This window comes from Lycium ferocissimum, chromosome 11 (assembly GCF_029784015.1).
Source record: "Lycium ferocissimum isolate CSIRO_LF1 chromosome 11, AGI_CSIRO_Lferr_CH_V1, whole genome shotgun sequence".
NCBI lineage: Eukaryota > Viridiplantae > Streptophyta > Magnoliopsida > Solanales > Solanaceae > Lycium > Lycium ferocissimum.
This window is the reverse complement of record NC_081352.1, coordinates 18,800,107-18,822,791: the sequence shown is the minus strand read 5'-3', so window position 1 is coordinate 18,822,791 and position 22,685 is coordinate 18,800,107. Positions and strand designations below refer to the sequence as shown.

Genomic DNA, 22,685 nt, shown 5'->3' with positions numbered 1-22,685 from the left:
TCTGCTGTGTATGTTACCTCTTATATAACTTTTACAAAAAATGTGCATAACCACGTTTTGATAAAAGACAAAGTAGGACACAACTATTTGCAACTATAAAACAGATCAATAACCATTTGATAATTGGGATGTAGAACTATAGACACACCTGCAAAATATCAAGTTACACGAGGTTTTTTAGTCATTTTGGAAAAAAGATTAAAACTATGTTCGTGTCTTGTGCAAATGTTTGATTATGTTTCATACTTAGCAGTCTTGATATACTAATCTATAGTTTTGAGTATAATAATTGCACCATATTACATGACAAATTACTTTAATGAAGTTTTGGATCTTCTTATCATTTAATGCTAGATCATCATGTGATAGGGCGTGTTTTGTTGTGTGCTCTAACGACTCCCTGATGGTTGAATTGGCATCTTTCATTGGACTAATAGATCAGTTACATGGATTGTTCACCCTTTACTTCTTTGCTGAGTAAACAATAGGAACAAGTTAACATTCAATTGAAAAACAGACAATGGTGATTCAAAGAAGTCGTACAAGGCAAGTGACAAAACCAATCACAGAAACTGGAAAAACTTTATTTTGTGCTGACACAACTGGTAATAGTTGTGTGAGTCTTCTTTTTGTCTCCAAGTAGTTGGACCCAAATCCTACACTTTTGGGTCCACGTTCACCAACTTGTGAGATAAAAGGAAGCCTCACACGACTATTGTTAGTTCTGTCAGCACAAAATAAAATTTTTCTCCAGAAACAGCAACCTAGAAATTTCCCCCACTAGGAAGAGACTTTTAAATTTATTTAACAGACTTGAATTTCTTTTAGAATACCCATTTCCATTTCTCATCGTTTTTCTTTCTTATTGTTTTTCTAGTGTGTCTTAATCATCTGTATTCTCAAGAATAACTTCAGTTTTCTCTTTTGCATTGAAATAAGTAGGCAATTAATGCCTCTGTAAAAATAGTCTTTTCTAATGCCACTAACTCTCATAGACTACTCCTATGCATATGAGTTGCGGTAATCCATATTCTCTTCAGAACTGGCATGTCTCAACAGGGGGGAGGTGGGTTGTGGGTGGTGGGGGGTCCTTATGCTTCCAAGTTACAGAGTGAATCATGCATTGTGATGATTTTAGTGTAAATATATTTCCAGTTATGTATCTGTTTGACTTTATTGAACAAGGTGGGTTAGAAGTGTAACTTTTCCTTCTTAGCATTCTGTGTAAACTTATTTCCCGTTGTTGTGAAAACGGTCGGGGTTATTTAAGATACGTGAATTTTTCTTAATTATGTAATGGCAAGGAGTTTTTCTGGGAACTGATGGTTGAACACTATGATGCTTGGATCCTAAAAATTTGCCGGCACACCCATGACGGATCCTCCAAAAATACATAATATTTGTGTCTTTGGAGGATCTGACATGAATGTAGTGGCAATTTTTAGAGTGTCTGAGCATCATAGCTTGTACATAAGTTCGAGTCCCATTGGCTGAAGAAACCTGTCCAAGGCATATATGCATTCTGTTCAGGGATATCTCCCTGCTATGGGCAGTCAATCACGAGGCATCTCCATGGAAGATAACTAACCATAGGAAAGTATTTGTTATATGGCTTCTTTGCTTCCCTACAGCTCTAGTGACATTGTATCAGTCATTCCCTTAGCCATATTGATTAATCGGACTATCTCAGGGGAATCCGCTAAAGAATGGATTTTACTCACAGAAGGTGAACGCTAGTTTTGTGTGGTGACAAGAACTAACAAAAGAAATCAGGCTTAATCCCACTTTTTGTTAAACATTTCAGTCTCTTCCCTATGAAGGTATTGAAATATTCAGCCTGTCCATGTTAATTACGTTATGACATTTGTTGATGTGTATTAGAAGATTTTGTTCTGTAGGGAACATGTCTCTTGTTACCACAACTTATTTTCCTTGTTTGATTGGTTGGTAAACTGGCAAATGCATGCATAATTCAGAAGATGGAGCCTTTCTCTAGCTTGAAGGCAGGCTGGGTTTTCTCAGCAGTACTCTTTGTTGTTTGATACTATATCCTGGAACTGAGCACGTTGTTTCGGTCAGAAACTTGGTGTTCTTGCTACCAATAAGATTTGCATATAAACGCACATTGAGTATTAATGTCTAATTGAGAGAAGCACAGTTTTTACAGGTTTACGTACATCAGTTTTTTCTTTTTTCTTTTCAAGAACATTGATTAAGATACATCTTAATAAAGCACCCTTTTGTGTTTATCGTGAAAATTAGACTCCCTAAGATCACGGGATCTACTTGCAATCGACGAGAAAGGGAAGTGCCAATGCATGTGCGTAACTAGTGCTACCAGTCAGGGGCGAAGCTAGAAGTTTGGATACAGATTCAGTCGAATCCAACAGTTTTTGCTCAAATAATATACAGAAAAGGGCCAAAAATGCTGTTAAGTATGTGAAATAAGCAGAAATGTCCTCTGTAAATAGCGCACTCATGCTCTTATTGTTGGGATCGAAATAATATTGCGTCACGCAGGAGCTATAAAAACAAACCTTGAACGACGATAAATAAAACGACAAAGAAAAGTATACTAAAAAAACATAATATTCTAATTGGGTTTGGTGCATATGAAAGAATAGTATAAAAAAACGATAAAACCTATTGAGAGAATAAATCTCCCCTCAAGTAAAACTCTGTAAAGGATTATATTGTGGATACTTTTATGTGTTGTGTATGGAGAAGATCTAATTCCCTATTTATAGAATGCCAAAACTTCTCCAAGAAATAGGGTATATATATATATATATATATATATATAGAGTAGAGTCAATTTTCACATAGAAAACTTTTTCTATCAAGAAATCTTTTTTGGAGCAAATCACAATTATGGTAGAATTCAAATAAGGTAGGAAATTCAAGGCAAATCTTAACAAATCTTCCCTTGGCCTGAATTTTCTGACAAAATAACCTCAATTCTGCATCTTCACATAATCTTCGTCATTGTTGCTTGCCATGGTTAAAAATAAGGTTAAAAATATTATGGGTTAAAAATTGTTTTAAAAAATATTTTAAATTTATTTTTAAAGATGCAGCAGGATGTTGAAAATATGGTTGAAAATTCTTCTCTACATGTCCTCTGGACAAATCTTCATTATCGTGAAATTGGTTGCAGCTTTGATTTGAACTGGTCGCATTGAACATGTCTTCAACCCGTTGAACGATTGGCTAAACCATTGACTCGAATACCACTTGTTGGGATCGAAATAATATCGCATCATCCGGAAGCTATCAAAACAAACCTTGAACGACGATAAACAAAACGATAAAGAAAAATACTAAAAAGATATGATATTTTAGTACGGTTTGGTCAATTGACCTACATATGAAAAACTAATACTATAAAAAACGTAAAATCTATTGAGAGAATAAATCTCCCCTCAAGCAAAACTCTCTAAAGGATTACATTATGGATACTTTTTTGAGTTGTGTATGAGAAGATCAAATCCCTATTTATAGAAGACTAAAACTTCTCCTCTAAGAAATAGGATAGATATAGTAGTCTTTTTTCACAAAGAAAATCTTTTCTATCAAAAAATCCTTTTTGGAGTGAAACACAATTATGGTAGAATCTAAATAAGGTAGGAAATTCAGGGCAAACCTTAACAAAGCTCTCCTTGGCCTGAATTTTCTGGCAAAATAATCTTAGTTCTGCATTTTCACATAATCTTCATCACTGTTGCTTGCCAAGGTTAAAAATATAATGGGTTAAAAATAGTTTTAAAAAATGTTTTAAATTTATTTTTAAAGATTCAGCAACAGAATGTTGAAAATATGGTTGAAAATCCATCTCCACATGTACTCTGGACAAAATCTTCATTATCATGATATTGGTTGCAACTTGATTTGAAATGGTCACATTGAACATGTCTTCAACCTGTTGAACCATTGACTAAACCATTGGCTTGGATACCACTTGTTTGGGATCGAAATAATATTGCGTAATGCGGAAGCTATCAAAACAAATCTTGAACGACGATAAATAGAATGACAACGAAAAGTATATTAAAAAGAATATTCTAATAGGGTTTGGTCAATTGACTTACATATGAAAAACTAATACTATAAAAAAGCATAAAACCTATTAAGAAAATAAATCTTCCCTCAAGCAAAATTCTCTAAAGGATTACATTGTGGATACTTTTCAGTGTTGTGTATGAGAAGATCAAATTCCCTATTTATAGAAGATCAAATTCCCTATTTATAGAAGATCAAAATTTCTCCTCCAAGAAATAGGATATATATAGTAGAGTTAAGAAAACCTTTTCTACCAAGGAGTCTTTTTTGGAATAAAACACAATTATATTGGAACCCAAATAAAGTAGGAAATTCAGTACAAACCGTAACAAATCTCCCCTTAGCCTGAATTTTCACGCAAAATAATCTTAATTCTACATCTTCACATAATATTCATCACTGTTGCTCGCCATTGTTAAAAATATTATGGGTTAAAAATAATTTACAAAATATTTTAAATTTATTTTTAAAGATGCAGCATGATGTTGAAAATATGGTTGAAAATCCATCTCCACATGCTATACTCTGGACAAAATCTTCATTATCGTGAAAATAATTGTAGCTTGATTTGAACTGGTCGAATTGAACATGTCTTCAACCCGTTGAACCATTAGCTCAGATACCACTTGTTTGGGATCGAAATAATATTGCATCATGCGGAAGCTATCAAAACAAATCTTGAACGACGATAAATAAAACAACAATGAAAAATATACTAAAAAGACATAATATTCTAATAGGGTTTGGTCAATTGACTTACATATGAAAAACTAATCTATGTTATTTTAAAAGCATGAAATAAATGTTGGTTGACCAAAATAGCCTTTTGATATAACTATAATATTGGCTATAATTGTAATATACTATTTTCTTTTTTGTATTCGGATTGGTTTGGTTTAGGAGAAAAAGCGTGTTGTTCTAGGATTCTATTTATTTGTTAGGCTAACAGACATAATATCTGGGTGTAGGAAGATTATTAGGATTCAAAATAAAATTCTAGAAATTTTGTTCTATTTTTTTAAGGGGAAATTAAATAGGATACTTAGGAATTAAAGTAGAATAAAAAAAAAAGAGTTATCTAATTAATTCTATTAGGAGTCGAATAGCTTGTCAACTAATATTCGCACGGCTTTATTGATGTGAAATAACATCATGTTAATTTACTTGTCTAATAGTTAAATTTTCTATTAACAATCATGTTAATTTAAGACACCAGTTAACACAACAATATAAAAATCTCGTGTAAACTAAAACACTTACATTAATGGAAATTAGGTAAAAGGTCTTTTTTTTTTCTAAATAATTTTAACGTTGCGATTAAAATTGGGCAAGAATCCGACTAAAACTAAACACGGTTGGCTTTTTTATTTATTTATATCTATATCTATATATATATATATATATATATATATATATATATATATATAAAAGTTTATAAGCTAAGGACCCTGATTATACATGGATTATTTGTCTTGGTGAAAGGGACGCTCTCCTTTTAATCGCTCGGAGAAAAATAAGTTTATTTTAATCAAATTCTTAAAATCTTTTTGCTCATCTATAAAACACTTCATGACTATCTTATGAAAGCACACAATAAAATTTTAGCAATCTGCATTTTGTAGAATAGGGTATGAGATTCCTTTTTCTATATCTGTTTTTGTGATTTGTTTAATTATGTTAACTTATTCTTTCATGAGGTGCAGATTCGTGAATTGATATATACTTATTTATGGATTGTTTGGATATACTACTTTTATATATGTATTTGGTGTTTTTAAATAGAAAATATTATTATGTCTTACTTTGTGAACAACTTAAATTTTTTTAACTAAATATTCTTAAAACTAATTGATATTTTGATAATGTGATTATGTTTGGCAACGATTTTCAATACTTTTGTATTCGTAAATGGCAATAAATAAATAAATATATGTTCACTTAATCTCTAACATTGAATTATCTTAGTCATAACATATTTTTTATAAGGGAAAAAGAAGAAAAGGACAAATATTAACATCAATTTCAAAGGAGTATTAAGTAGATACAAGCCCAAAATATAGTAACAATATTAATGTAACTCATAAGATAAATGTATATAGTTACAAATAATATCTAATATTTATTTACTATGAGTGAGATCGACTGGAATAACGTGCAACTGCATGTTTATAGATACTAGTACTATAAAAAGGCATAAAACTTATTGAGAGAATAAATCTCCCCTCAAGTAAAATTCTCTAAAGGATTACATTGTGATACTTTTCTTGTGTATGAGAAGATCAAATTCCCTATTTATAGAACAAAACTTCTCCTCCAAGAAATATGATAGATATAGTAGTCCTTTTTCCCAAAGAAAGTATTTTCTACCAAGAAATCCTTTTTGGAGTAAAACATAATTATGGTAGACTCCAAATAAGGTAGGAAATTCAGGGGCAAACCCAAACACTTATCATGTAATAGTTGATCCAAATACGTCCTTAAGTAAACCAGAGCCCTCAATTAACCTTATTAGTTGATTAATAAGCGAAAACGGTGAAATATGCCCCTAAAGTATGCGGCATTGAACAGATACGCCTTTGTGTCAAGAAATTCATTGTATATACTAACAACAACAACAACATACCCAGTGTAATCGCACAAGTGAGGTCTGAGAATAATAGAGTGTACACACACTTTACCCCTACCTCGCGCATAGAGGGGCTGTTTTCAAAAGACTCTCGACTCTAGTGTCGCAAATCAAACTAGTTATGAGAAAAGAAATACAGTAATGAAGGTAATATGTCAACTAATAAGAAAAAACAGTACAAAGCATTAAAATGTGATATTCGAAACACAATAAACTAAATATGTACAATACCAAATTTATAATCCAGATTACAACTTGAAGTCGTCATTCTAAAATCTAGGGCCCTTAAAGTTGGAACCTGACTTCGCCTACTGAATTTTATCACAAATACATTATTTCAAATGTGATCTCACGGGCGTTCTCTTTCTTGGTTTTGTTCGTAGACTATAGCTCCGAGTTGAGCATTCAGCTTCATTTTCTTCAACAGTCTCCCTCTTGCAGAGACCAAGCTTTAGTCCCATAATCTGCAACATACACAGACGACGTTAGTCACAACAATGTTGTATTTTAAATATTTAATGTTAACTTAGTTTCGATTACGAACTTCAAAGGAATCATTAGGATAAAAGTAAAACAATTCTCTTTACTAAAACAATTCTCTTTACAACAGTCAAATCTCTCTCTATAAGAATCATTCTCTACAATAGCATTTCACTATAGCAGCCAAAAACACTCGAACAAATGACGTCGTTATAAAGAGGTTTAACTGTACCTACTTTACAAGAAATCGAGCAAAATTGATACTCTTCATTCTTTATTTTCCCTTGGCATATGACACACTTTGGAGCTCCGCCATTTCTTTCTTTTTGTTTCAGGAGAATAACAGTATGGCCGTTTGCTCTATAGGGTTGAATATCAGTAACATCTACCTCTCTTTCAATATCAGCTATTCGAACGGATGCTTTCCGAGAAACTATATATATCTACCCATTAAAAAAAACAACAACAACGAATCAACTACTATAGTATTAAGACAAGATGTTGCAAATATAACATAAACAAAAAATAAAAACTTTTCTTTTCAAAACAACTCAAGTTTTTAGATGAAGTACGTAGTCAACGACAACAACAACATATATACCCAGTGAGATCTATTACAAGTGGGGCCCTGGGAGGATGGTGTGTTTGCAAACCTTCTTTCCTACCTTGTGTGAGGTAGAGAGGTTGTTTCTAATAGACCTTCGACTCAAGAAAAGCTTTATAAAAAAATAGGTTTGACAAATACAAGAGTAAAGGTTATGATGAAAACATGGTAGAAAAGAAAAGTACTAATAGCAAAAATAATATTGATAACCCAAGTAAAAGGAACAACCATATTAATACTATTAGAGAATAATATAATTCATTATGGTATTAAGCAGGCAGGTTCTATGTTCAAATTTTAGCTGCCCAAAATAAAAATCTCGACTTTAGATTAAGGTGGTAAGAGGCGGATGGACCTTAGTTTATTGGGTTCAACTGAATTTAATAATTTTTACACAAAAAGCGTGTTTGTGTACCCAGAAGTAAATATACGAAGAAGTCAAAAAGATTCCACACACATACTAACCCGCAAAGTTTGATGACCTTCATGTTCAGCTTCTATAGCATCCTTCCAACATAATTCACAAAAAGGTTTGGTTGTGCAATTCTTACAAAAACGGATACAATACTGATTATGTGCCTCACATGTACCATTATATCCATAAAAATCAGCACTTATTAGAGGTTCTAGCCATGACGATGGACAAAGTTCGTTACTCCTCTCCATATCTAAGACTATCTGAACAAAAAATCTTATAGAAAGGCTTTGGCAACAAAAAGAGAAACAAAACTTATCACGTATAGTAGCATAAATATTCCAAATTAACTAGACGCTAAAATATATATAGGCATGTAATGCTTTAATCCTAATTTGTATAGGACTTTGAATCCGGGTCAAAAAAAAGAAACACTAGTGTTATTCCTTGTAGTATGTGGAAAAGGAATAAATTTAGAAAGTCTCATAACTCCCAACCAAGATGATTTTGGAAACTTTTTTTTTTATATGCTTGCAGTTAGGGATGTACAAAGTAAACCGACAAACCGCACCAAACCGATAAACTGAGAAAAAAACCCGACTAGTGGTTTGGTGTTGAAAAAAAAAAACCGACCATAATTGGTTTGGTTTGGTTTTAACTAAAAAAAGTCAAAACGAACCAAACCAATCCGACATTACATGTATTCATTTTTTAAAATATTTTATACATAAAAATATTTATTTGTAATGTAATTTATAAATATTTCTAAAACATTTTAATGGTTTTTTATCTATTATCATATTATTCAAGTTTGAACTTATAATTTTGAATGTCAATAAGTTTTATATCCTATGGATGTTAGTAACTTAAATAAAGTCAAAATCAAAGCCAACTCAACACAAATGCTAACAAAAGAAATTCAATTGACCACTAGGAATGACAATAATGTTGGATATTTATTCTTTAGTTTTGCATAATTGATTTAGAGAGTGAAAATACATAACTTAAGTTTTTTTTTTCTCTCTCATGTAATTAATACTTATTATTTATTTTAGCATGACTTATTAGTATTTTTACATTATGGTCATTTTCTTTATGACTTGTTAATTAGCAATATTTATTTTAACCGATTTTATTAGCTTTTGTTGAATATTTTAATACAATGTCATCACTCTTCTCACATTTTGTGTTATTTTCTTAAGAAACACCTTAATTATATGGTTGTATCTTACTAGGACTAAAGAAATATTTGAAGTAAAAGTTATATATTTTGTATCAAGACTATTCTGAAAAAAAAAATCCGAAAAACCCAAGAAAACCGAATAACCCGATAAAACCTGAGGTTGAAAAACCCGAATTTTATTGGTTTGGTTTGGTGTATAAATTTAAAAATCCGAAGCAATTGATTTTGTTTGGTGTTTAAAAAATCCTAACTAACCCGGTCCATGTACACCCCTACTTGTAGTGTCTAGACTAATTTACAGTCACCTCAACTAAGTAATCAAAAACTCGTTATCTTCTACCAACATTAGAGGTGTTTATAATTTATAAAAAATCGAATTACTGAACCGAAAATTTTGATTATTCGATATTAGTAATTCAATAATTCAATTTGATCTTCGAACTTCTTGAAATTTGTAAAAGGAACTGAAATATTTATACAAAACACAATTATATATACGTGAATTTATATATGAACATACAAATTACTTTAAATACTTAAGAATTGGGAAAAAGGTCAAAAATACCCCTCTACTTTCATAAATTGGCTACTTTTGCCCTCCGTTATAGGTTGGGGCCAAATCTACCCCTACCGTTCGCAAAGTTTCAAAAATACCACTTATTTCTAACATATTCCCACATAAGTAAGCCTAGTCATTGGAATTGGGTGACATGGATGCCACATGGCATTTAACTTATTCTATGTGGTGCCTACGAGACAATTTTTTTAAAAACAATATGGAAAATTGATTTTTTTAAAAACAAATCTAGGAAAAATGGCTTTTATTAAAAATTTGAAACTTTTTTGATTTTATAAAACCCATTTTTTAAAAAAATATATTCTTGAAAAATGGATTTTTTAATTAACAAATCTGGAAAATGATTTTTTTTAATCTGGATTAATACTGTAAAGCATTTTTTTTTTTTTTAAAGGTGTCCTAAAAATCATTTTTTTTAAATATGGATTAATTGTTAAAAAAAAATCTGAAAAACTGATTAAAGAATAAAATCATTTTTCAGATTTTTTAATTAAAAAAAAAATCTAATTTTCCAGATTTTTTTAAGAAGCGGGTTTTATAAAATCAAAAAAATTTCAGATTTTTAATAAAAGCAATTTTTTCTAGATCTGTTTTTAGAAAAATCAATTGTCCAGATTGTTTTTAAAAAGTTTGCCACGTAGGCACCACATATAATAAGTTCAATACCATGTAGCGTCCATGTCACCCAATTACAATGACTAGGCTTGCTTATGTGGGAATATCTTAGAAATATTTTTGAAACATTGCTAACGATAGGGGTATATTTGGCTCCAACTTGTAACGGGAAGGATAGATTTAGACCCAACTTGTAACGGAGGGTAAAAGTAGCCAATTTATGAAAGTATAGGGGTATTTTTGACCCTTTACCCTTAAGAATTTTATAATTCTTTGAGTTTGTGTATATAGTATTATATAATTAATAATTGTATCACTTGAAAATAATATGTAAATAATTACATGCGCATTTTGAGAAAGCTCAATTAAGTCAAACCGGACTAAACCGAACCAAACTAACCGAACCAACTCGATTTTATCTGGCTCGGCTTCGGGGAAAACCAAAAGATCCAATCAAAATATGATAAAATTGAGTTGATTGAATCGATGAACACCCTTAAAGTTGTTGAAGTTTTAAAAAACACCACTTTTGTCTTTAAAACATACACCCAAACCTTGGGTGAAAAGTCATTAATAAAATAAGAAGATACCTCTTTCCACCTCGACCCTTAGATGAAATTTGAGATGGATCCCATAAGTTTGAATGAATGCAGTCAAGTAATGGTTCTGTTCTTGTCCGTGCCAAAACTGACTCTTTTCTGCTTTCCAAGGAGACAACATGTCATGACCCAATTCACGGATCATGATGGCACCTACACTATCCCCCGGTAGGAGAACCATCCCAAACTATCAATCATTTGTAACAAAAGGAAGTGCGAAAATTAAGTGAATCAATGCTATTTAATAGTCTTGATAGTATAAATAAGTGTGGTGAAATAACTTAGTCTTTACAATCCCCAAAACCTGATCTAACTCATACAAGAGCTTCTAATTACAGTACAAGTCTGAAATACAAGATAGAAAATTGTCTGAAAGTCTAAGTAGACGGAATCATAAGATAGGAGGAGATCTAGAGCTGCGGAAGTGTTTGACAGCTCACCCTGTAAACTTGAAATGGACCACCTCGGGATTAGTAGCTGCACCCAAAGAAAGTGCAGCAAGTGTAGTATAAGTACAACCACTATATTCGTAGGTATCATAGGTTGACAACCACTACAAACAAATGGGTAATTTGCGGAGGTTGAAAGAAAACCTCCGCGATTTACTAAAGGAGGCTAAAACCTCCACGAATTGCAACTTCAACCTCCGCGAATTACAACTTTCAACTTACGCAAATTACCATTTTTTTTGTAGTGAACGAATGAAACACGAATACAAAATATAAAGATTCAAGTCAAACACTCAATGCATCAATTCAACTTAGCTTCACCACTTTGCCCAGTTGAATCACATACTATAGCAAAATAACCAAGAACGTGTCATATAAGGAAAATAAAAGACAAATGGATATATTAATACATGAATGCAATGCATTGGCCAATGTCAAACTTGGTACACACACGGTAGTTGTCATTCCATCTAGTTGTGACCCATGGGGGACTTGCGAGGTCCAGATACATGTCACTGTACCGCCTGAGGTCTTTTCTGTTTAGACTGTGACCACTCATTATACCGTTCGACTTTATCGCCGAACTGTGAGACACTCATTGTACCGCTTGACTTTACCGCTGAACTATGAGACACTCACCGTTCCACCCGAATTTACTGCCGGACTATGAGAACAATAACCTTACCTCATTCCGATCCTTATACCATCTCGTATGCTTCCCTTGCCATATTTAATCAAAATGTGCATGTAAATGGGAGATAAATGCAACAACATAATATCTTATGTTAACAACACTACAAATTTCAAGTATGAGTATGCTTTGTCAAACTAGGTACATATGCCAACCAATAAAACTGGAAATGGGTACCCTAAACTCACCCGGAACCCCCCGGACACAATCAAATGTGGATTTCAGTCATAAAACACGCTAAGAACTCGCTCAAGTACTTGGATTTTCCAAAAGAGGTTGTCTTGACAGGTGTTGACCACGATCAACTCCTAAATGTCCAAAATCTATAATTTCATCCAATGATCCAAATCACACCCGAACTCCTCAGGACCCAAACCAGAAGCTCTACTAAGTCATAAATGACGTTCCGTACCTAGTGGAATCGACGAAAATTTGAAAATAACAAAAATACCCCTGATGTTGACTTTGATCAATCTTTTTTCGTTACTTTAACTTAGAATATCTAAAACCCACCAAAACAAATTCAAACTCACCCGATTACCTCGGGAACCGCGCCATCCATCCTTGTAAGTCCTAAACACCGAAATGAAACCACAGAAAGGGCAATTTTGGGGGAAAAGTGGAAAAAGCCTAAAACGACCAAACGGGTCGTTACACAATGCTAGAGCGACTTCTAACCGTCAAATCCTCACCATGCAATTTAGGGGTGAGCACAATCTGGGCCAGACCAAAATCTGAACTTTTTAAATATTTGGTTTGTACATTTGGATTATCGATTGGACTTCGAATTTTATTTTTAAAATTTATGAATTTCGGATTGGATATGGATTTAGTACATATCCAAAAATCCGAAATTTTTATACCTTATATCTACCCCTACCTATATCATATGTGCCCAGTACTAATAAGTCTAGTTTCTAAAGGTTCAATAGATTAGTACCTAAGGCCCTACCCATTAAAATATTAAGTCCTATATACAATTCTCTACTAAATCAAATATAATATAGGGTTTTCTTACTTCTCAAGTCTCACGTTAGTGTCACCCACGGCAGAGTTCTTTGTTATTTTTTCGATGACTACTTAGAATTTATTTTATTCATTTCCACTTTTCTAGAATGTTTTATTTGGTATGGATTTAATATGTTGGACATGACTTGGATTTGTTAATCCTAATTTGAACTAGAAGGCTTTTTTCACTGAGCAATTAAGATTTATATTTACTTTTGTGGAACTAACAAGTGAATTTCATTCCTAATAAGTTTGCCTTAAGTCTCAAAGTCAAATATAAAAATCCGAAATATCCAAACCGAATAATTCAAAACCGAACTTAAATATCCAATCCAATCCGAACTTATTTGGATTGGATTTGGATTGTAATTTCTTCAATCCGAAAATCGAATATCCAACCAGAAAATTTCATATCCAATCCGATGGCCCGAACGCCCACGATCTTCTTTCTCACCGTTGTTGATATGATTTCTCATCTCATCATATTATACAAAAAGTGAGAAGCTCTTATCTTCAAAGTTGGATTACCATTTTGCCCCTACACTAAATTAAATAACTAAATATAGTAATATCATTTTTCCCCTACACTAAATTAAAATCTAATTAATTAAATAGTAGTAATACTTTAATTACATAAAGGTGGAATTAGAAGTTGCACTTTAATTCTCCACACTTAACTCCCCTAAAACGTTATGCACTCATTACGTTCTGAGATTTTTCATTTATTCTTTGTTGTTTGCTTCATCTTCCATGTAACGTTTCACAGCCTTTTACACTCTTTAATTATAGCAAATTAATTTCCTAGCTATTATTAGTATTAATTGTTTCTATCATTCATCTTCCCCATATTAACTTTTTCTCGATAACCTTAAGATAATAAATAAAAAAAAGGCTTTTTATAATAGTTAATGAAAGAAAATCAAAATCATTGAACCGGAGAATAGGTGAATAATGGTTCATCTGCCAGTAATTAATGTTAAGGATAATCCTATCCAATCAGATTCAAAATCAAAGGATGGTTTAATCTTATCACAACAACCTTGAGGATAACTCAATCTAATGTAGTCACTTATCTCTTGTAACATCCTTTATTCTGTACCTATAAATACTTGTAAACTAAGTCATGTAAATACAAGTTAAGAATTATTCCTCTCTGAAACTCTTTATGGTATCAGGGTAGTGATCCAAATTGTTTCTGAATAATCCCTATTTTTTTTCTCTCTTTCTCATGGCATCCTCTAGCACAAATAATCTTCCTTACTTTTCGGGAAAACTTTCATTTCCATCAATGGCTCTCAACTTCCTTTGAAGCTCAATGCTCAAAACTACCCCACCTGGAGAGCTCAAATTACTCCTTTACTTGGTGGTCACAATCGTATGGGCTATGTCATTGGTGCCAGCAAATCACCTCCGACCACCATTGAAAAAGATGGTAAACAAGTCTCTAATCCTGATTATGAATTTTGGGACTGTCAAGATTAGTTAATTTTGGCAGCCATTATTGCTTCTATATCCTTTTCAGTGATGAATATCATCGTTGATGCCAAAACCTCAGCGGAGGCATGGACCAAGTTGCAAATGGCGTTTGCAAACAAATCAGCTACGCGGATCTTATCCTTGCGTGACAAATTGTTTAGAGCAAAGAGAGATTCATGTCCAGTTGCTGAATATCTTCAATTTATCAAATCAATTGCCGATGAAATCTCTTTGTGTGGAAGTCCTGTTACTGATGTAGATCTTGTAGTCCACGTTCTTGGTGGTGTTGGCCCTGAATTTCGAGATATTGCTACAGCTATTCATGCTAGAGATACAATCATATCATTCGATGAACTCCAAGACAAGTTGTTGGCTCATGAGTTATATTTGAAACAAATAAATCCCACCTTTGACGTCACTCCAATCACAGCAAATCATGTGCGCAAAGTTACAAATAGTAGAACTCCCTATCAGCAAAAACAAAGTAATTCAGTGAAAACAAATCAATACGAAAATGCCAATGTTGATTTTCCAGCGCACTCCTTATCATATAAGTCTCAGAATTCTGCACCAAGACAACATTCTTGAGGCACGGGATCTCAAGCAAAAGTTCAATGTCAATTTTGTGACAAATTGGGGCATCATGTCAAACAGTGTTTTCGAGCACGTGACTATTTCAGGAACTTGTTTTCACATAATCCTCAAGCACACTGCTCTAATGCTAATTCAGGATCCGATCAACAATGGTTGCTAGACACTGGTGCATCTCATCACATCACTAATGACCTGAACAACCTTTCTCTTCATTCACCATATGATGGTAGTGACGAACTGCACCAAACTGATGGCTCAGGTTTGTCTGTATCACATGTTGGTTCTAGTACTCTCTCTCTCACTACCAAAAAGTTCCATCTTTCTAATGTTTTGTGTGTCCCCTCTGCTAAAGCCAATCTCATATCTATATCTCAGTTTTGTAAATCTAACCACGTGTCAATTGAATTCTTCTTTAACTATTTTCTTGTGAAGGATCAGTTCATGGGGGAGATTCAGTTCAAAGGCCTACTTGATCAATCCTTGTACAAGTTTCTATCATCTGTAGTTCCGAATAAGCCTGTATGCTTCAACATTCGACTTTCATCAGAGTCTTGGCATCAACGCCTTGGCCATCTTAATTCTAGGATCTTTAATTTTATCTTGTCCAAGTTTAAATTACCAGTATCTTCTGTTAAAGCATCCCCTTGTAATCCCTGCCAATGCAATAAAAGTCATCGTCAGTCCTTTGGTGTTTCTTCTCTAACAAGCAGTAGACCTCTTGAGTTATTATATTCTGATTTATGGGGTCCTGCCCCTGTGCAATCAATTGATGGATTTTGTTATTATATCATCTTTGTAGACCGTTACATAAAATATATCTGGTTCTTTCCTTTAAAAGCAAAATCAGATGTGTATACTATTTTTCCACCATTTCAAAAACTTGTCGAAAATACTTTTGATGTCAGAATAAAATCAATTTACACCGACAGGGGAAGAGAATATGTTGCACTCAAAAAGTATTTTCAATCTTGTGGAATAAATCATCTGCAAACACCGCCTCACACTCCACAACACAATGGGGCTGCGGAACGTCGCCATCGTCACTTAGTTGAAACTGGCCTTACGCAATTACAAACAGCATCCCTACCTTCTTCCTTTTGGTCCTTTGCCTTCAAAACAGCCACATACCTTGTTAATCGTCTCCCCACACCGCTTCTCCTTATCAAAAACTTTTTAGTTGTTCACCCAATTATCAATCCTTGCGCGTCTTTGGTTGCCTCTGTTATCCTTGCTTGCGTCCTTACACCAAGTCCAAATTTGATCTCAAGTCTGTCCCTGCACCTTTCTTGGTTACTCTTAGCATCAGAGTGCATATGTTTGTTATGATTTTAAGTCTAAGAGGTACATTACTTCCCGCCATGTTTTCTTCCTTAAAAATATTTTTCCATATCAAATCCATCCTTCAGATTCCTTGTCTAATTCTAATTGGTATGATATCTCTTCTACTGAATTTTCTCACACTATAATTCCTTTCCAGTCTACTTCTTTTCCTACTAGATCTTCGACTTCTAGTCATCCCGTTGAACAATTGTCGTTACCTTGTAATACTTCTCCTTCAATAGAGAACACTGATCCTTCTCCTCGAACAGACAATGCTGATCCTTCTCTTTCAATACAAAATAATATTCCTTCATCTTCACATCAAAACTCTCACCCCATGGTCACTCGTTCTAAAAATAACATTTACAAACCTAAATCTGTCCACCATGTCACTAAATATCCTCTACCTAACGTACCGGAACCAACGACAGTTGCACAAGCTTTGTCCCATCCTGACTGGCGCTCTGCAATGTCTGATGAATTCATTGCACTAATAAAAAATGGTACTTGGATTCTTGTCCCTCCTAATTCCAATCAGAATTTAGTTGGTTGTAAGTGGATTTTCAGGGTCAAAAGAAATGCAGATGGTTCACTTCTAAAATATAAGGCTCGATTAGTTGCGAAAGGATACAACCAGCGAACTGAAATTGATTTTGGTGAGACATTCAGCCCAGTTGTCAAGCCGATGACAATTCGTGTAGTTCTTACTTTAGTTGTTACACATGACTGGCCTCGCATTCAATTAGATGTGAACAATGCCTTCTTACATAGCCCGTTAGAAGAAGATGTGTTTATGAAACAACCACCGAGATTCACTGATCCAGCCAAAACCACCATGTCTGTAAATTGATCAAGGCTCTTTATGGACTCAAGCAAGCCCCGAGGGCTTGGTACCAAGCACTACGCTCATTTACCTTGAAGTTTGGCTTTCGGCAGTCACAATGTGATCACTCTCTTTTCATATATTTTCAAGGTACCACTTGTTGCTATTTCTTGGTCTATGTGGATGATCTCATTATTACAAGTAGCAACTCATCCTTCATCAAGTGTTTTATTCAAGCCTTTGGAACGCAGTTCTCATTAAAGGATCCCTATGAGTTGTCTCTCTTTCTTGGTGTTGATGTTCATAAAACTTCAAAAGGCATTTTTATTTCTCAGCATCATTATGTTAGAAAGATTCTTCAGCATGCAAACATGGAGGGTGCTAAAGAGGTGTCTACTCTGACTGCTACAACATATTCTTTACTCAAGTCATGTTGCATCAAAGAAGCTCTTGAACCCACTCGTTATCGGCAACTGGTTGGAAGTCTGTAATATTTAAATCTTACGAGGCCTGATGTAGCCTTTACTGTTAACAAACTCTCCCAATTCATGCATTGTCCTAATCATCATCATTGGTTGGCTCTCAAGCATTTGCTATGATATCTGAAGTATACTATTGCCTTTGATCTCCATATTACTCCACAATCTCCTTTAAAGTTTCATGCTTTCTCTGATGCCGATTGGGCCGGTGATCCGTCGGATAGAACATCAGCTTCTAGGTTCTTCTTATATTTTGGCCATGTTCCAATCAGTTGGAGTTCCAAGAAGCAAAAGACAATTGCTAGATCATCCACTGAAGCTGAATATAGGGACGTTGCTGGAACAGCTGCCGAGATTCAATGGGTTAAATCTCTTTTTCAGGCACTTGGTTACTCGGTTCCGCCTCCCACAATATACTGCGACAATATCTCTACCATATATACATGTCAAAATCCAGTTCTTCATTCCAAAATGAAGCATCTAGAAATTGACATCCATTTTGTTAGAGATTTGGTTCAAAAAGATGCTCTTCGAATATCTCACATCTCCTCCAAGGATCAGATTGCTGACCTTCTTACAAAGTCCTTGTCCAAGAATCAGTTTCAGCTCAACAGATCCAAGATTGGTCTCCTAGATGGATCCTCAATCTTGCGGGGGAGTGTTAAGGATAATCCTATCCAATCAGATTCAAAATCAAAGGATGGTTTAGCTTTATCACAACAACCTTGAGGATAACTCAATCTAATGCAGTCACTTATCTCTTATAACATCTTTTATTCTGTACCTATAAATACATGTAAACTAAGTCATGTAAATACAAGTTAAGAATTATTCCTCTCCGAAACTCTTTAATTAATATAGGCTGTATCTATGCATATTTTCCTTAGCATGCACATCCTAGCTTTTGTTGGTTAAGTCCTCTGTGTTTTTACGGTTATTCCTACTCTATAAAAGTTGACATCAAAGTGTCAAATCACTTTTGCCCATTTTCCTTTCTTTTGTCAGAAACAATATTTGTTGTGCATGTTTCCTTTTCTTTGTATTTAATTCTTTATTGAAATAGAGTTCATAATTTTCTGTAAGTTCATTTTGGAATGTGATAAATAATATTATTTTCTTTGTTCTTCTGCTCTAATGTTCAATAACTGAGCGAATAGTATCCTTTAATAATATATTAAGTTTTGATAAAGTTTTTTTACCTTTGCAGTTGGAATAATCCTTTGCAGATTAATTGTGTTGAGATTTTTGGCCTATCAAAGATGCTTCAGCTATAGGTTTGTCTTGACCCAATTATATCTGCTTAAGCATAACCAAAATAGTAGCATAAAGCAATTCACGATAAATTTATCATCTTTTAAGATCAACAACAAGAAAAAAAAATTAAAAGCACTGATAATTAAATAAATAAAAAAATCACTGTCAGTTCAACGTTTGCTCAGCCTTTCAAATGAGTTTTTAATGGTACATAATATAATCTCACACAGAAAAATGGATGAAGGCGGAATAGTAGGTATACAATTACCTCTCACACACATAATTGATTTAGGTACATTTGAATTGTATGTTTCCTATTTTTGCAATCACAAATAGCAAAAGAATGATTTATGATTTTGTAGGAAAATACAGAGGTAAGGATGTTTCTATCTCCATGTCTCTTACTTTCGTGATTTTAAATATTATAGATTACTCTCTTCTTTTTTAATTTAATAACATATAACTTTTGTCTTTTTAGTTGTCATAGAAAGGATTATTCAAGAAAAACTAAAGTTTTTAAGAAAACATCAAACTAAAGAAAGAACTCAACATGTGCTTTGGGTTGAGAATGATTGTAAGAAATTGTTTTTGACAGAACACGCCATACTCCTCACTCGCACTATCCTAAGTCTGTTTTTTATTGATATTTTTTATTATATTGATCATTTAAACATAAATAGCTTCAGCTTGTCCTTTCTCTTTTCAAATTTTCAATTACTCATTACACGCATGTAATAATATTATATATACCATTCTAAAAAATCTATACCGATTGATTTGGGACCCACGTGCAATGCACGTGTCCAGGAACTAGTTTGCATTTAACACATGTCTTACCATCTGTAACATGACAACTTTGTATACGGTAAAAATCGGATAGACTTGTATCTGAGGGAAACCGGAGCAAAGGATAGAACCGAGGGGTCTCGAACATAATCAACTCTGCTTCAACACCGAGGGTATTTCACCGGACACGGTGAATCCGAGCCTAAATAACACGCTCTACATGGGTCCGGAAAATCAGTTATGGAGCAGGCCACACGTCACCCAACCGTTCCGCCACTTACACTGACAATAATGTCGGGCACTCGTACGCGCAAATTGCCTTATCCATTTTAGGGTTTTACTAGAAAGGCTTTTTAGCATTGTACTAAGGCCCATTGATTGTGGCCTATAAATAGAAAGCTATCCTTTCCCTTTTTAGGTTAGCTTTTACTATTCAAAAAATTGTAATCAAGCAGAAGATCATATTTATTTCTTCAAGTATTTTGGACCGGAGATAGGAAGTATTTTCAAGCCGGACCAAACCACTTTGTCGGCTAACTCTTCCTTTTCCGGTTTTGATCGTTACTGTTCAATAATATTTGCTATTACTCACTAGTGTACATTATATATATATATATATATATATAGGATCTCATATTATTAAAGATTAGGCTCATCCACATATTCTATTCACCACTTACAAATTTAATCGCCACCCAAAAACCGGGGTAAACAGTTTGGCGCCCACCGTGGGGCATAGGATAATAGTGTCGGTTTAATCTTTGCTACTTCTTTTTTCACTTGCTGTTTGAAGAATTTGCAGATTTGCACAGAAAATGTACGAAATGGCCAGCAGTGGTCACTCCCGTCATATGACCTAGTACACTTGTGCCATAAAAGGCAATGACGTTGAGGAGGATCAAATAGAGTCGGTATTACTAAAAAAGTTTGGTGAAACATTGTCCAAAAGGGCATTAACTTGGTACGACCATCTGCCCGAGCACTCCATCACTTTCTTCGAAATGCTCGCGGATGCATTTATCAAGGCCCATGCCGGGGCAAAGAAGGTACAGGCCAGAAAGGCGAATATTTTTAGGATCGCCCAAAGAGATAATGAGCTGCTACGTGAATTCGTGAATCGGTTCCAAAGGGAACAGATGGAACTCCCCCGGTCGGAAGAATAGGCAGCACAAGCTTTCACTAAGGGGCTCAATCCCCGAAGCTCAACTGCCTCATTCAAATTAAAGGAAAAATTGTTGGAATACGAGGCAGTAACTTGGGCAGATGCCCATAACAGGTACGAGTCTAAGATTCGGGTAGAGGATGATCAACTTGAACTCCCCCGGGTCCAGTGAATGGAAGCAGGAACTCTGAAAGGTCGAGGAGAAATTATGAACCAGAGACATGGCCATCGAGACAAAGATATCGACCATATTCTCAACCGGAGAAATCCAACTTTAGATCGGATAAAACAAGAAGCGGCCCCAGCCATCTCTCGAGTAAAGGCGATAAGCGAGCCAATCGTGGGTCAAACAACCGAGGGTTGTTATTTAGAAGTGATGCTGGTATTTTGGTCAACAATGGAGATATACCAAGGTTATCAGAGTACAACTTCAACATCAACACATCGGACCTTGTCTCGGCTATCGGTCATATCACATAAACCATGTGGCCAAGACCGTTGAGATCCAATCCAGGTCAAAGGGATCCAAACGTGATGTGTGAATATCATGAGACTCATGGTCATAGGACCGAGGATTGTCACCAACTAAGGAAAGATGTGGCTCGGTTGCTGAAAAATGGTTATCTTCGAGAATTCCCGAGTGAACGAGCCAAAAACCACTATAAAGAAAGGGAAAATCACAAAAGGGTCGAGTCTGTGGAACCACAACATGTGATCAATATGATAATCGGAGGAACAGATGCACAACGAGGACCCGTGATGAAAAGAACAAAGGTCTCGATTGTACGAGAAAAACGGACCCGGGATTACACGCCCGAGGGTTCAATCTCCTTCAATGAAGAGAATGCAGAAGGCATCATTCAGCCGCAAAATGATGCATTGGTAATTTCTATTCTTGTTTTTAAATTTCAGGTTAAACATATTTTGATTGACCCAGGTAGTTCCACCAACATTATCCGATGGAGAGTGGTAGAGCAACTGAAATTATTGGACCAGATCGTTCCGGTAGCTCGGGTGCTTAGTGGATTCAATATGGCAAGCAAAACTACGAAGGGAGAAATCTCTTTGCCAGTCAACATTGACGGGACTATACAGCAGACAGTATTCTTCGTCATCGAGGGGGATATGAAATACAATGCTTTACTTGGTAGACCGTGGATTCATAGCATGAGGGCAGTACCATCGACATTACACTAGTTGCTAAAGTTCCCCACCCCGGAAGGGATAAAACTGTTCGTTACGAGCAACCGGCAGCAAGAGAAATGTTCACGGTCGAAGAAGCTCATTTCGTTGCAAAGAAGCCGGTTCAAAGGGATAGCGAGCCAGTCAAAGATAAGAACGCGAAATAGCAATTAAAGCATGCGGGCTCGAATGAGGAGCAGAAGGAAACAGGACTGGGTAGTGGAAAGGATGATTTTGGTGTGCCGAGGTCGTTCGTATTATCGAATGACTCGGATACAACCAAATCTACAATGGAAGAGTTGG

The 22,685-nt window shown here is 34.6% G+C and overlaps 1 protein-coding gene across 1 annotated transcript; it reads left to right on the top strand.

The window, feature by feature from the left end:
• Positions 1-21,683: 21,683 nt before the first annotated feature.
• LOC132038095 (uncharacterized) lies at positions 21,684-22,173 on the top strand. Its single transcript, XM_059428817.1, has 2 exons — positions 21,684-22,082; positions 22,138-22,173. Exons 1-2 carry the CDS (start codon positions 21,684-21,686, stop codon positions 22,171-22,173), a joined length of 435 nt encoding a protein of 144 aa, XP_059284800.1.
• Positions 22,174-22,685: the final 512 nt, after the last annotated feature.

Excerpts from the sequence above, each read along its gene's own strand:
- LOC132038095 (XM_059428817.1), top strand. The coding sequence starts at position 21,684 with ATGTGGCCAAGACCGTTGAGATCCAATCCAGGTCAAAGGGATCCAAAC. Across the intron at positions 22,083-22,137 it reads AGCCGCAAAATGATGCATTG|GTAGTTCCACCAACATTATC; the intron begins GTAATTTCTATT and ends TGATTGACCCAG.